The 14,208-nt window shown below is 47.6% G+C and overlaps 1 protein-coding gene across 2 annotated transcripts; it reads right to left on the bottom strand.

The window, feature by feature from the left end:
• Positions 1-9,438: 9,438 nt before the first annotated feature.
• Positions 9,439-13,460, bottom strand: LOC119290920 (phosphatidylinositol 4-phosphate 5-kinase 2-like). 2 transcript variants are annotated; one of them, XR_005142091.1, is made up of 9 exons: positions 12,784-13,460; positions 12,508-12,675; positions 12,204-12,369; positions 11,807-11,917; positions 11,503-11,696; positions 11,283-11,413; positions 11,065-11,167; positions 9,957-10,579; positions 9,439-9,833 (listed from the first exon to the last, which is right to left on the bottom strand). XR_005142091.1 is itself a non-coding variant. In XM_037569602.1 (8 exons), the coding sequence occupies exons 1-8, from the start codon at positions 13,191-13,193 to the stop codon at positions 10,270-10,272; spliced, it is 1,593 nt and encodes a 530-aa protein (XP_037425499.1). In that variant the 5' UTR covers positions 13,194-13,460; the 3' UTR covers positions 9,736-10,269. The 2 variants fall into 2 exon arrangements, 1 of the variants encoding a protein (XP_037425499.1); XM_037569602.1 differs by having other exon boundaries at positions 9,736-10,579.
• Positions 13,461-14,208: the final 748 nt, after the last annotated feature.

A 14,208-nucleotide genomic window follows, 5' to 3' on the forward strand; every position in this document is an offset into this window, starting at 1 on the left:
CCCGCGGGCCAGCTGAGGGCCGGGCGTGCCGCGGGCAGCGGACGGCGGCGGCGACCACGTGGCGGGATGGGATTGGACGGGGGGAGCGGGGCGGACACGTCCGGTCGCCGGGCGGACATGTCCGGCGGCGCGGAAGGAATGGATCTAGGGTTTCGTCCGCGAATTCGGGGGAGGTGGACTAATTTATAGGCAGAGGGAGCTAGGAGAGTCCAAATGAGGCACGGTTTTCGCCTACACGATCGTGATCGAACGACCGAGAGTATGGAGGGGAGTTAGATGGGTTTTGGGCCACTTTGGAAGGGTGTTGGGCTGCAAAGAGAAAGAGGGGTTTCGGGCTACGCGGTTAACCGTTGGAGTACCAAACGACCTCCAAATGGCACGAAACTTGACATGCGGTCTACCGGTGCTATACCAAGGCTGCTTAGAAAACCTCGGTCCATTCCGAGAACGTTCAACACCCACTCACAACAGGAGACGAAAAGGGGAACGCTGGAGGGCATAGGGGTGCCGGATCGCGAAACGGACAACAGGGAAAATGCTCGGATGCATGAGACGAACACGTATGCAAAATGAAATGCACATGATGACATGACAATATGCAACACGCAAGCAAATTACATGGCAACAACGACGAAAGCTGGAAGACACCTGGCGCATCGGATCCGGGGCGTTACAATTCTTGAGTATTAGCAGTTGAGTTGTCAATTCAACCACACCTGGACAACTTAGTATCTACAGCAAAGTATTTAGTAGCAAAAGTGGTATGATAATAATGGTAAAGGTAGCAAAAGTAAAGATATTTGTTTTTGGTTTTTGTAGTAGTTGTAACAGTAGCAACGGAAAAGTAAATAAGCGAAGAACAATATGTGAAAAGCTCGTAGGCAATGGATCAGTGATGGATAATTATGCCGAATGCGATTCCTCATGTAATAGCTATAACATAGGGTGACACAAAACTAGCTCCAGTTCATCAATGTAATGTAGGCATGTATTCCGTAAATAGTCATACGTGCTTATGGAAAAGAACTTGCATGACATCTTTTGTCCTACCCTCCCGTGGCAGCAGGGTCCTAGCGGAAACTAAGGGATATTAAGGCCTCCTTTTAATAGAGAACCGGAACAAAGCATTAGCACATAGTGAATACATGAACTCCTCAAACTATGGTCATCACCGAGAAGTATCCCGATTATTGTCACTTCGGGGTTGTCGGATCATAACACATAATAAGTGACTATAGACTTGCAAGATAGGATCAAGAACACACATATATTCATGAAAACATAATAGGTTCAGATCTGAAATCATGGCACTCGGGCCCTAGTGACAAGCATTAAGCATAGCAAAGTCATAGCAACATCAATCTCAGAACATAGTGGATACTAGGGATCAAACCCTAACAAAACTAACTTGATTACATGGTAAATCTCATCCAACCCATCACCGTCCAGCAAGCCTACGATGGAATTACTCATGCACGGCGGTGAGCATCATGAAATTGGTGATGGAGGATGGTTGATGATGACGACGGCGACGAATCCCCCTCTCCAGAGCCCCGAACAGACTCCAGATCAGCCCTCCCGAGAGAGATTAGGGCTTGGCGGCGGCTCCGTGTCGTAAAACGTGATGAAACTTTCTCTCTGGGTTTTTTCTCCTCGAACGTGAATATATGGAGTTGGAGTTGATGTCCAGGGGGCCCACGAGATAGGAGGCCGCGCCCTGGGGGGGCGCCCCCCTGTCTCGTGGACAGGCTGTGGGCCCCCTGGCATTAATTCTTTCGCCAAAAATTCTTATTAATTCCAAAAAGTGCCTCCGTGGATTTCCAGGACATTCCGAGAACTTTTCTTTTCTACACATAAAATAACATCATGGTAGTTCTGCTGAAAACAGCGTCAGTCCGGGTTAGTTTCATTCAAATCATGCGAGTTAGAGTCCAGAACAAGGGCAAAAGTGTTTGGAAAAGTAGATACATTGGAGACGTATCAGGCGGCAAAACACATTTGATTCAAGCTCGTCCGAAAGACATGTGTCTCTTCCTCCATTTCCCCATTCGTACACGGTGGGCGGCAAAACAAACTCTCCTCGTCCGAAATCAATGTAGGCTAATATTTTAAATAGGGGCAGATGTGTAACTTCCATCAGACGTGACACAACCGTCCTACCTGTCATCCCCGTTCATACACCGTGGGCGCCAACCGTGGGCGGCAAAACACCCTCTCCTCGCCCGAAATAGTTACCGGCAAATATTTGGGAGATGCGAGATTACCGTCCTATCCCCAACCGACGCGATGTCCGAAATTTTAAACGGGGGATAAGTTCGTAACTTTCCCCCATTGCGCGTCCCAAAGTTTGAGATCCCCCCTCCCCTCCATTTCCCCATTCATACACCGTCGGCGGCACGACAACCTCTGCACTGCGGCCAGCCGCCTCCGTCCGCCACCCCATCCTCCACCTTGCCGGAGCCGCTACCCCTACCCCGTCGTCCACTGCAAGAGATGGACGTCTCTCATCCACGGCGCTGGACCAGGATTCTTTCATCGCCTCCTCTCGCTTCATCGACGTCGTCGTCCCCCTTGTCATTGCCGCTCCTACGACCGCCTCGTCCACGGCAACAGGATATATCCCCCGACCCGGTCGTCTGCCGTCTAAAGTCTTCTTCCCCGCCGCCGACAGCCATCGCACCCGCAGCACCCTCAACGTATCAGCATAGGCCTACACGGCATCGCAAGAGAGGTGGTACTCTTCCATATGTGCTTAAGTTATTGATCTCACCCGAAAAATAGATCGTAATTTGTTTACTGTACTTTTCTTGTCCGTACCAAATTGTAGTGGCTAGTTGAAAGCAAACATTGGTTGCGAAGTAGCTTTGTCCGGTTTGCACCTTCAGATCCGCCATGGCACGGGCACTATACTTGTAAAGCTTATGGTTTCCCCCCTTTATATTCACTACCATCATCGTAGGTGCTTCGTGTCGTGCTAGCACTGCTCCTCAAGACCTCAACCCAAAGCTTACGTGTTGAAACACGAATCTGATATGATGCTCGTATCACTAAAATAGAGAACGTTTAATTGGTCACCTAATGTTCCTATATTCGTTTCGAAAAGCATGTGCGCCACCCACTGGTCCAGCTAATTCCACTTTCCTAATTTTTCTCTTGATGCTTAGGGTTTTCCCCTTTTATCTACTCTACTATGATCTGTGTAGGTGCTTTCTGTCGTACTAGCATTACTCCACCCTTCAAGCTAAACAACACAACACTCAGAATTCAAAAGCTTAGTTGTTCAAATATGATTGTGATATGATACTGATATTAGTTAACCGACACATTTAATTGGTTAGCTAAAGGTCCCACTTGAATTTCCAAATGCATGTCGCGACATATAGAGAGACAACATAATTGCATTTCTTTGTCACTTGTTGACCATACTTTCTTGTCCATACCAAATCTTAGTTGTTATTTCAAAGCAAACATCGGTTGCTAACTACCCTTTGCGCAGTTTGCAGCTTCAGATCTGCCATCCCACTGCCACGGTCAACACTGTACTCATCGTGCTTATGTTTTCCCCATTTTATGATGACCACAATCAGCCTACGTGGTTCGTGTCGTAATAGCACTGCTCCACCCATCGAGCTAAACAAGCTTAGTTGTACAAATTCGTATCTGATATTATTGCTGATATTAGTAAAACTGAGAGATGTTTAATTGGTGAGCTAAATGTTCCAACTTTAGTTTTGAAATGCATGTGAGCCACATATGGAGAGACCGGAAAGAATAGTATTTCTCTGTGCGCTCTGGTTCATCATGGGTGGCCAACTGACATTGTATTGAAAGACTTGTAATATCTTCAATCTGCTTGCTCTTCTGCTCTTCTTTAAGATGATACTCTTCTCTTGCGGTCGACTGGTCAGGTCGAGTTGTTCTCCCTTAGTATATTTTGAATCTGTCAGGTCAGGTCGACTTGTTCTTCTTTACTATATGTTGAAGCTATCATCTGTGAAGTGTCATCACTTCTGGAGCTCTCATATTTTGAGTAGTAGGCCACATTATATTAATGCACACAACAAATTACAGCATGCATGGCATCTTTTAAATGAATTGCAGAGATAGCACAATGGGGTTTACAAGGAGGCAGTATTGGATTAGAATCACTTCTGCATTACAAAGAAAATCTCACTTGTTTTAATGTTTTCATGCATGTCAGATATTGAATATAAGAATGGGCGCACGAGAGGAATATTGCGGAACGATCCACTGGCTAACAAACTTGGCATGGTGGAGGATGGCCTATCTTATTCACCCATCAAGGTGCTTGCTCTAACTTTGCAAAGTTGTATTGGTCGCACATATTTTGCATCTGACCTCTTGCATTACTTCTACTTTGTTACACCATCTTCTTAGTTTAAGCATCATATATGATTATATGCCATACCTATCCATTTTCTGTACCTATTCCATGTGTCGTCACACTATGTTTTTCCAGTCAAATGTTTTTCTTTTGTAATAGATGTCCAAAAGGAAGAGGGTGAGTGCAGATCCTCAAGGAGTACAAACTAGGTATTTGGAAAAGGTAGTGATACCTGTTAAATTAGATAGATCAGCAGCCACAGAAAACACAGGCCCAACTGTACCACACTTTACCCCTACTCCAGTGGCCAAACCCCTATTAGAATTGCTGGGAGCCCAGCGTCAGGTACTGTCTATGATATCAATTCAAAATTTGAACTCCTAAATTTTTGCTTATGCCTTACCTTCTCTCTTGTATGAAAACTAATTTCAGATGAATCTCCTTGCTCAAAAGATCATACGATCTCAAAACAATAATGGGCACTGCATTGCTCTTGTCAGTACCTCTCTCCCTTTTGCCTTGTAACGCTGTACTTAATTAATTGCTATTTGATTATGTATCATCAGTCTGCACCTGAGCTTCATTATCCTCTGTTTCTTCGAATATTATTTATCTATATTTACTCTTTGCAAAATGTAGAATAATGGCAATGCTTATAAAGAATTTTCTTTGGGGAATTTATTGAATTATCCTTCCATCAACATGGAGAAGGGCTTTGTCCAGCCCGTGTTAACATGTAATGTAAGTTCATCCTTCTCAAGCCTTCAAACTTTGTTCTAGTATAGATTTGGATAGGCATCATTTCCTCCACTGCTGTTTACATCTGATTGGGTGTTTGCAACAACTACCAGTTTCAAATTGTAGTTGTAAAAACATGTTCCTTATGCAGAACAAATCCATTAATTTTCTTATATAATTGTGAAACCTGTTACGTGTCTCTTTATTTCTCTTTCAGAGTCATATCTCTTATGCCGGGCAGAACTTTAGGGAAGATAGTGAGCCAAACCATCTTGAGGACAGCGAGATGACCCCAAGGTCCTGTCTTGATGAAGACAGCGAGTTGAAGCTACTCACCAGCAGGTGTGAGACAACCTCTATGCAGTCGCTGCCTCAATCAGTTCGACTTCTTCAGTCTCAACTTAAAGCGGAAAGGCTTGCTTCAGCTCAGCTCCGACTTGAAGTCAAAGATGCAATGAAGATGTCAGAGGACTGTCGTGCGCACCATCATGCCTTAAATCTAGTGTTGATGCATCTATCGTTGACACAACTGAGGTCTACTCAGCTTCTTCAGCTATTTGGGGATCCCTTCCTGGCAAGGCCTAGTGCCTTCTGAAGTGCTCTCAGTTTTGTATATTCTTTTGTCGGCGCGTTTATTTGCACTGGTGGCGAACTTTGATGCCCAGTGGATGTAATATGTGATAGTCATGATAGCCTAGCGTAAGTTGCTTGCTTATTTATTTCCTTGTTGTCTTGTTTATTTGTTTGCTTGTAGTCATTGCAGTTCTTTTTCCGTGGTTTGCTAGTGGCTGCAATAACCTATTTTTTAAAACTAGGCTACAATAATCGTGGGCTAATATTTACTGTAGTGACATTGGGCCTCCTATAGGCCATAGAAACAGTGGCCTTCTACGGGCCGTAGAAACAATGGGCCTTCTACGGGCCGTAGAAACAATGGGCCTTCTACGGGTCATATCATCAATGGGCCTTATACGGGCAGTATGATAACATGGGCAAATAAACAGGCCGCATTATGGCCGTAAAACGGGCTAGAGTTGGAATCGCCCGCTCATGGGCCGACCATAACGGGCCATCGTTAATAGGCCGTATTTCATGACGCTATGAAAATGGCCCAACATATTAACGGACCACAAACGGGCCGACTGTAACCACGTGCTGAATTTGGCCCACAAGCAGAAAATGACAGTAACGGGCCGTAAGTAAACGAATGCTGGAAATGAGCCCAAGAATAAATGGGCTCCGAGAAGGCCGAAAGATAACATGGGCTGGAAACGGCCCAATGGAATAACGGGCCGTTAATGGGTATAAAGTGATACATTGTTCATTACGGGCCAGTTTCACCACGGGCCGTTAATGGGTGTAAAGTGATACACTGTTCATTATGGGCCAGTTTCACCACGGGCCGTTAATAGGCCAAGAGTTACATAGGGCCTCATATGGGCCGAAAGACATCATGGGCCATACATGGGCCAGAAGTGAAAACGGGCTGGAATCATATTGGGTGGCCCAGATGACGCTACTGGGCCTAATTCGGATAGGGCGTAACGGGCCTTGGGTTAGCGGGTTGTAAATGGGCTATATGCGAACAGGTCGTTAACAGACTTTTCATGGGTCGGCCCGCCATATTTTGACCAAGTCAAACGGGCCGGCCTTTTCACAGGAATGGGCCTCTGTTGGGCCGTGCCACGTGTCGACGTATCATAGGCGCCTTCCGTCCAATGAGTGGATGACATCTGTCCCAACGATGAGCAGACACGTGTTTCCTCCAGCCAATGATGATTTTACACGTGGAAAATCCCCATTGGTTGGGGCTGTTAACGGGTTATCAGATCCAAAACCCGACCCGATAGCTTAACAGCGTTCCGTTACGGTGGATGCCACATGTCGGTCACCCTTGACGAAAGCACTTCTGTGACGCGCGATTTATCGTCATGGAAGTGGACACTTCCGTGATGATAATTTTGGTATTGTCATGGAACACTTCTACGACAGCACAGGTATGACTATCTTGATTCTGTCATAAATTTGTCATGGATGTACATGCATGACAAAAAACGCGACCTACTGTGACAAACACGTATCATCACGGAAGTGTATTTTTTTTGTAGTGTCGTCATCCGAGTCCGATGCATATGCACGGGAAAAAGGGATGGAATGGTCCATTTTCTCTTGCAAATGATATTTGTCGAGATCACCCACATTGTTGTCATGGAGATCAACTTCACTGTCATCGTCCGCATACTCATCATTCTCCTCTTGCAAAGCTTCATCTTGGTTGCTTGTAAACGGGCTCAATGTTGGCCTCACTTCTTGGGTCAAAAGAGGTTCAACAATTTCATCTCGCTTCAAGGGTGGGGGGCTACTAGCAACCAAAGGGGAAGGGCTCCGGTTCAAGTCCAAATGCAACCTTGAATCAACCTTCTTCGTTGCAAATAACTCAAGAGCCTTGTCTAGTGATTTGGCCACCGTCTCCTTGTATGCAACCCAACGTTGCTCCGAGTTGACACGCATTGTCTTTCAACGGATGTGCATTCCAAAACCAACATTATGCCTTCCTTCCAACTCAACGATATCACTAGGGTCCATCCAATTCTAATCTTTCCTAACTTGTTGCAAGAGCTCCGCATAGCTAGAACTACTATCAAACACCATGTCAAGCTCATCCGGGTCCGGCTCAATATTGCCTTTCAAGAAGGCGTCTTTGTCCCCATGATGAAAAAACGCACATGTTCTTTCCATCCCTATAAGCATTCAAAGAACACAAGGTAACATTGCTTCCATGAGAACTAATCCAAGGATACAAACCCTAATATATATATGAAACAACAACCCTAACCCTAACCATAACCCTAACCAAAATCATAACCCTAGCCCTAAACCTAACCCTAGCACCAACATAAGAACACCCATAAGAATAACCCTAACATACTAACAAAGCCTAATCATAGGAAAATGGCAAACAAACATCTCACATCTCCATGCAAATCTCTAGATCCAAACAAAACTAGGGTTTCCCCAAACTAGCAACAAATGAGCAATTTGATAACATTACTTGGATCAAAAGAAGGGGATCGAAGAAGATTACCTTGAGGGAGGGTTTGACTTCGAAATCCATGGACAAATTCTTCAGATTTGCAAGATTTGGGAGAGGATTTGAGAGGGGGGGAGAGTGGGAGAAGGGGGAAGCTCAGGTTGGGGGTGGGAGAGTGTGTGGTGTGGGGGGAGTGGGGGAGGGGGTGCCAGCCGGATAAGTCACAGTGCAGCGCCCAAGCGCTAGGCGTTGCACATTAAATGTGTGGTGCCCGACGACTAGGCGCTGCACATTGTGTGGCGCCTCTCACCGAGGCGTTGCACAGCTGGGTGCGGGGCACAGGGCTGCCACGGTGGACTGGCGTGCAACGCCCGCTAGCTAGGCGCTGCACCGTAGGGTGTGGCGCCGGCGTCGCGGGCGCTACACAAAAGGGTCAGGGGTGTGAAATAGTTTCACAACCAGATCATTCTGTGAATTGATTTCGTCCACAAGTCAAAATTGTTAAATTTGCCTAGTCGTAAAGCGTAAACATAGATCCAGCCTTGATATACGAGTACATTTCTTTTTGACCAGTGGTCACAGCTACACAGATCCCAAACACCCTCTACATCAACCGTCAGGACCACCCAAAAAAAACTTAGCATGGTGAAGAAGAGCATGGAGCCGATGCTTTTGCGTCATCCGTCCAGGCAATCTCTACTTTACCGCAGAGATCCAATAAAATGACGCGAGTAGTAGTACACCACAAGTGCAAACGACGGGAGCTGCGATAAACAAGACCTACGTACCTACCTATTTGCCTAACCACCGACTCTGACTATATTGGCATAACGGCCCGTGGACAGGATGCGTCACGCGTGGAAGCAGCACGCATCACCCTGCCTGTGGTATCTTTCCACCTGGTCTTCTTCCTCCCTCCACAGTCCACACCACACTCATGCACAAGAGCACAGCAGCAGCTCCAGCTCAGGAGGAGCAGTGCAAAGCGAAGCACGCGAAAAGAGCACGGGACGGATGGAGAAGGCGAAATGGGCTAGGCCTTGGCATGGCATGCCATTGCCATGGAAGAAAGCAAAGTCGAGAGGGAGAGGGAAAAAGAGAGAGGTCAGGTGATGGAGAGAGGAGGAGAAGGCAGGCGCAGAAAAGAACAGCACCACACATGGCATGAGGAGAGAGAGAGGAGACCAGATCTGTCCCAGCATCTTCCCTGCACCCGCTTTCTCTCCTTTTGATGCGTGTCTCCTCCCCCTCCCTCCCACTTTATTTTTGCTTCACTCGGTCCACAATGGCAGCGGCACAGGCAGTAGTAGTACAAATGTGCATGCAAATGACACTGCCTCTCTAGTCGACTGTGGTCAAGGCAGAAGATAGGCTTCCTGCAAATGCTTGCAAAGAGGGCAACAATGTCTACAGCTTCTTTTCTCTGAACCACGAATGAGACGTCTCCTGAAAATTCAACCGGACGGCCGACGAGATTGGCCATCTGCATCTGCAAGCAAAGGCGAGAGCTGCAAGAAGGCGAGATGGATGGACATCCTGGTTCCTTTTTCTGAATTTCGACAAGATGCATCAGTTTTCAGTCCAACAATAGTTGTCTTGGTACTACACGATAACGTGAACATGTACAAGGCCTGATTGATTCCCACTCGACCGCTCCTGTGCTATCCGCATTCAGCACATCACACCAAGAATGAATCCCAGAGAAAAAAAATTGGGTTCCTGGTTGGTGCAAAAGGAAGAAACAAATTACAAAAGAGCACTACAAAGCAGAGGCAGGTGCTAGCTAAGCTAGTCATGGAATATGTGCAGCCGTAGCTCTGCAATCATGGAGTAGGCACTTACAGTCTCTCTCCGCAAAGTCACAAGTCTTCCAAAAGATGGAGCTTTGCATGCCCGTAGTTTAGCTCCGTCCCCCATCCTTCCGGTTTCAGCATGCCTGTCGGCAGAGCTACTACTATCTCCTTGCAGCCGCCTATTCAGACAAGAGAAATGGCCAAAGCCAAACCACCTCTCACCAGCCGCACTGTTTCAGCGCATGCTCGGGATCAGCGACGCCATCATGCCATGAGCTTCATTCACCAATGGATCTATCTCATGATGCAAAAACTCCTCCAGATGTAAAAAGTCAGTTAGACCCTGTGCATTCTTCTCAGCCTCAATGCTGTTGTTTCAGGAACACCCTGCGAATGAAATCCTGGAACCTCCTCGAGTAGAGCTTGGGATCCACGGCAGAAATGCGGCCAGGGTTGACCTGGAAAGACTTGTAGGCGTGCTCCAGCTTCTTGGTTATGTCGTAGTCTTGTAGGATGTCGATTATTCCGAAGAAGAGGTAGACATCACACGGTCCCCCGCTCGGCGCTGTTATGAACAGGTGCCTCTCGTTCAAAAGGAACTTGTCGAGTATTCTCTTCGAGCTGCGCTCTGCCTGGGCGGGCATGTTCATGCCCAGCTGCACAAATGGCCTCCTGCCAAAAAAAATCAACCCCCATGTTTAATTTGTTTCTACATTATTAATCAGGATCATGAAGAGGCGATGGCTAAAGTGGCACATATATTTCCCCTTGAAGAAAAGGTGCAGGTATCCTATCCGTTCTCTTTGCTGCAGACATTTGACTTAAACAAACATGCAAGGCCCCATGGTGCTCTAGGTGGTTTGGAACAAAGGGGGCAGCAAAGTATAGGATCATGATGAGAGCATAAAACTAGCTTAGAAAAACACGACATGAAAGTATTGCTTTACCCTAGTGGAGAAGCATTATGTCTGGGAACTAAAGTAGGAATATGCACTAGATGTCAACGTTACTGAAAAAGCATCCCATATATGCATGTCATGGTACCCAATTTATCAAAACAGTTTGACTGTTGAAGGCTCCTGGCTATTATTTCGGTTGTTCCAGAATGTCAACAATAGGTTGCTTATGAATGGCAAGAGTGGCAATTTATAACTTACCGGGATTCTGTGATCAAATCCCTCTCTTTGCATCCTGTTTCCATAAAGCATTGCTCACAAAAATTGCCTCCGCCTTCAAATGATTTTCTTTTGCCAGTAGATTCTGATAGTTAAGATTAGATGAAATCTGGTAAATTATCAGGCCAATGGATATTTGTATGTAAAATCATAATTCAGAGTGTGCAAAGATGAACAAATACCCATGTATTTTAACTTACTTGGCAGAGCAATGGGCTGAGAGAGGCCTATCTTAGACACAGACAAATCATTACGAAAGTGAACTCCTAACAATAGGCTGTAGTCCATAATTCCTTGTGTCTCCAAGAATACGCAGTCCATCTGAATTTGCCTATGTTACATTGAAGAGTCAGATTTAGGATCGGTCTTATAGTTCTCATGAAATTGCATTCAATCTAGTTAACATAGTGGGGAACTCACTTCATAAGTTCCTCGTACCAAAATCTTTGCAGCCGAAATGCATAATCAAGATCGAGGTCCTTCAGAGTAGTGGTTTCGTCAATCTTTCGCTCCGTTTTGTCGATAGTCCGACCATGTGAGGAACCTTTCAAATCAAAACGCCTGTGAATCTTATACTCCGAGCAGCAAAAATTGCCCATTATAACGAACCGGACCTAGTTATATAGATTGACATAAGGTCAAGGCCAAATAATTTGCACTCGGAAGTAATATATAGCTAACAAGAATGAAGTGAGTTATGTATCCTCACATGATTATTGCTTACCTTGGGACATCCAACTTGCTTAATGCAATGCGTGCCATAGAATCTTGTCAACAAGGTGGACTTATGCAGACGAACGTGTTCATAGTAACTCCGCAGCATCCTAATAAGAACCTATGAAGCAAGATTGATTATATTTAGTCTGACGCTGAAATCGCCAATTAGTACTGTAGTATTTTCCAGAAAAAAAATCCTAAAGGTGGAATCTGAAACAAGCACAAATTTGAACTCCTTTTGGAAAGAAAAGAACAATTGTTGCACCCAAATTATTTAAGAAACATGAATGACTCGACATGAATTTTGAAGACACAGTACAATGTAATAAATTATTTCAATGGATACACGCCCCTCTACCTTATTACTTATCAAAGCTGAGTAAGAAATGGACTCACTGACTGACCTTCACTTCAGCCTTCTTCACGGTTTTAATCATGAACCGATCATCCTGGGTGATGAAGAAGCAGCTCCCGCTCTTACCGGGGGACGCCAGCTCCCGGAGCGTGTCGTTGCCACAGATTGCAAGCATGTAGTCCGCAGGGTCAACCCCAAACAATTTCCTCAGGTGCCTGAAGGCATCACCCAACAGTAGTCAATACACCACTCATGCACAAGAACCACATCCCCCCACGATCCTGTCATATTCCTAACAGATCCAACATATGGCAATTCAACTCGAGCCCAAGAGCGGCAAGGCAGTACGGCACCTGAAGACGGCAGGGCAGTAGTCCTTCCACCGGAAATCGATTGAGTGATGCGGCGGCGTGAGCTTGGAGCCTTCCGGCGGGAACCGCGTCCAGACCTTCTCCCGCGGGTCGAAGTCCGATGCCAAGAGCTTCTTGAACGGCAGCGCCGACGACTTCCCCACCGAATAACTGTATGTCATAAATAAATCCAAGCCAACAATCAATCAATGTGACAAAGTGTTTCGATGAATGACTAGAGGGAAAATGCGGGAGGGGGCGGGCATTGATTGGCATTGCCTTATGCCGAGCTGCAGGTTGAGCATGAGGCCGTAGCTCCGGTGGCCCTTGCGGATGGCCTTCCCAGGCCTCCTGGCCTCCTGCCGCTCCTCCTCCTCCAGCACCCTCTGTGGCCTCGGCGGCGGCGGCGTCATCGTCCGGAAGAAGGGGGCCGGCGGCTGCATCGTCATCCTGGCGCTGCAGCTGCGGCGGAAGGGCGCGGGGACGATGTCGCAGGTGATGTCGCCGGCCTCGCCGTCGCACTCCCAGATGCATATCCGCGGCGCCGGGGACTTGCCGTCCACGGAGAGGCGCTTGCGCAGCGGCACGTAGAAGGGCAGCGCATCGGCGCCGGCGTCGCCGTGCCAGCGGGGGAGCTGGCCGTGGCGGCAGCAGTCTCCCTGCTGCGAGGCGGTGGCTTGCGGCGGCATGATCGGCTCGCTCCTCGATTCCAAGGTCTAGCTGGTGGTGGGCAGATCGAGTTCTCCTACACTATAGTTGTGGTAGTACGAGGTATCTCATTTGAGAGATTCCTGAGATGAGACGAGGGGAGTTGGGGCTGGCGTGATAGGCGGAGGAGCCGAAGGAAGGAAGGAAGGGGGAGGCCGTGGGACGGTTTTGCTTTAGCTTTTTCTTGTTGCTTTTGTAGGCGTCGGCTTTGGCACAGGAAGCGATGTCAGGCAGGCGGACTAGCGGAGTGAGCAGGGGGGAGCATGGATGACTAGCAGTCGCCGAGCCGCAACTTAAAAAGCGCTCCCGCTCGGTCGCGCGCCACGTGAGTCGTCTCGCCCGCATGGTGCCTCGGATACATTTTTCGTTAGCTCCATGTGTGTAAACAAAAATCAGACAAGAAGAAAATGCAATTCGTCGGTGGAAAGTTAAAAAAAATGGACCGCAGTAGCCAGCGGACGTTCGTTGGAAACATCTTTTAATGTTTTGTCCCGGTGGTTTCTTTATAGACTTCCGAGACGCATGATAGTTTTTGGAAAGAAGGAAATTTTGCGGAAAAATGAACAGAATTTGCCATCTCCTACCTTCCATGAGAGCAACTCCAACGCAAGGACCCAAACGGACACGAATTTTGTCCGTTTGGGTCACCTGTCCGCCTAGCGGACATGGAGCGGACAAGCCTTATACCCAACGCGCAGCACAAAAGCGGACAACTCCTCGCGCCGCCCACCCCCTTCTCTCTCCCTCGCGCCGCCCGTCCCCTCCTTGTCGCGGCGCCCATCCTCTCTCCCTCATGCCGCCCCTTCTCTCTCTCGCGCCGCCCCTCCTTTCCTCCTCGCGGATCCCCTTCCCCGTGAGATCTTTCTCTGCTCCCGCCGCCTCTGCTGCAGCCACCCTCTGCTTGCGCCGCCGTCCAGGCCTCGAGCCCCAGCAGGAGCGGCCGAGCGCGCGGAGGAGCCCTGCGCCGGTGGCCTCGCTGCGGCGCGGAGGAGCGGC

The sequence above is a fragment of the Triticum dicoccoides genome, chromosome 4B (assembly GCF_002162155.2).
Source record: "Triticum dicoccoides isolate Atlit2015 ecotype Zavitan chromosome 4B, WEW_v2.0, whole genome shotgun sequence".
In the NCBI taxonomy this organism is placed as follows: domain Eukaryota; kingdom Viridiplantae; phylum Streptophyta; class Magnoliopsida; order Poales; family Poaceae; genus Triticum; species Triticum dicoccoides.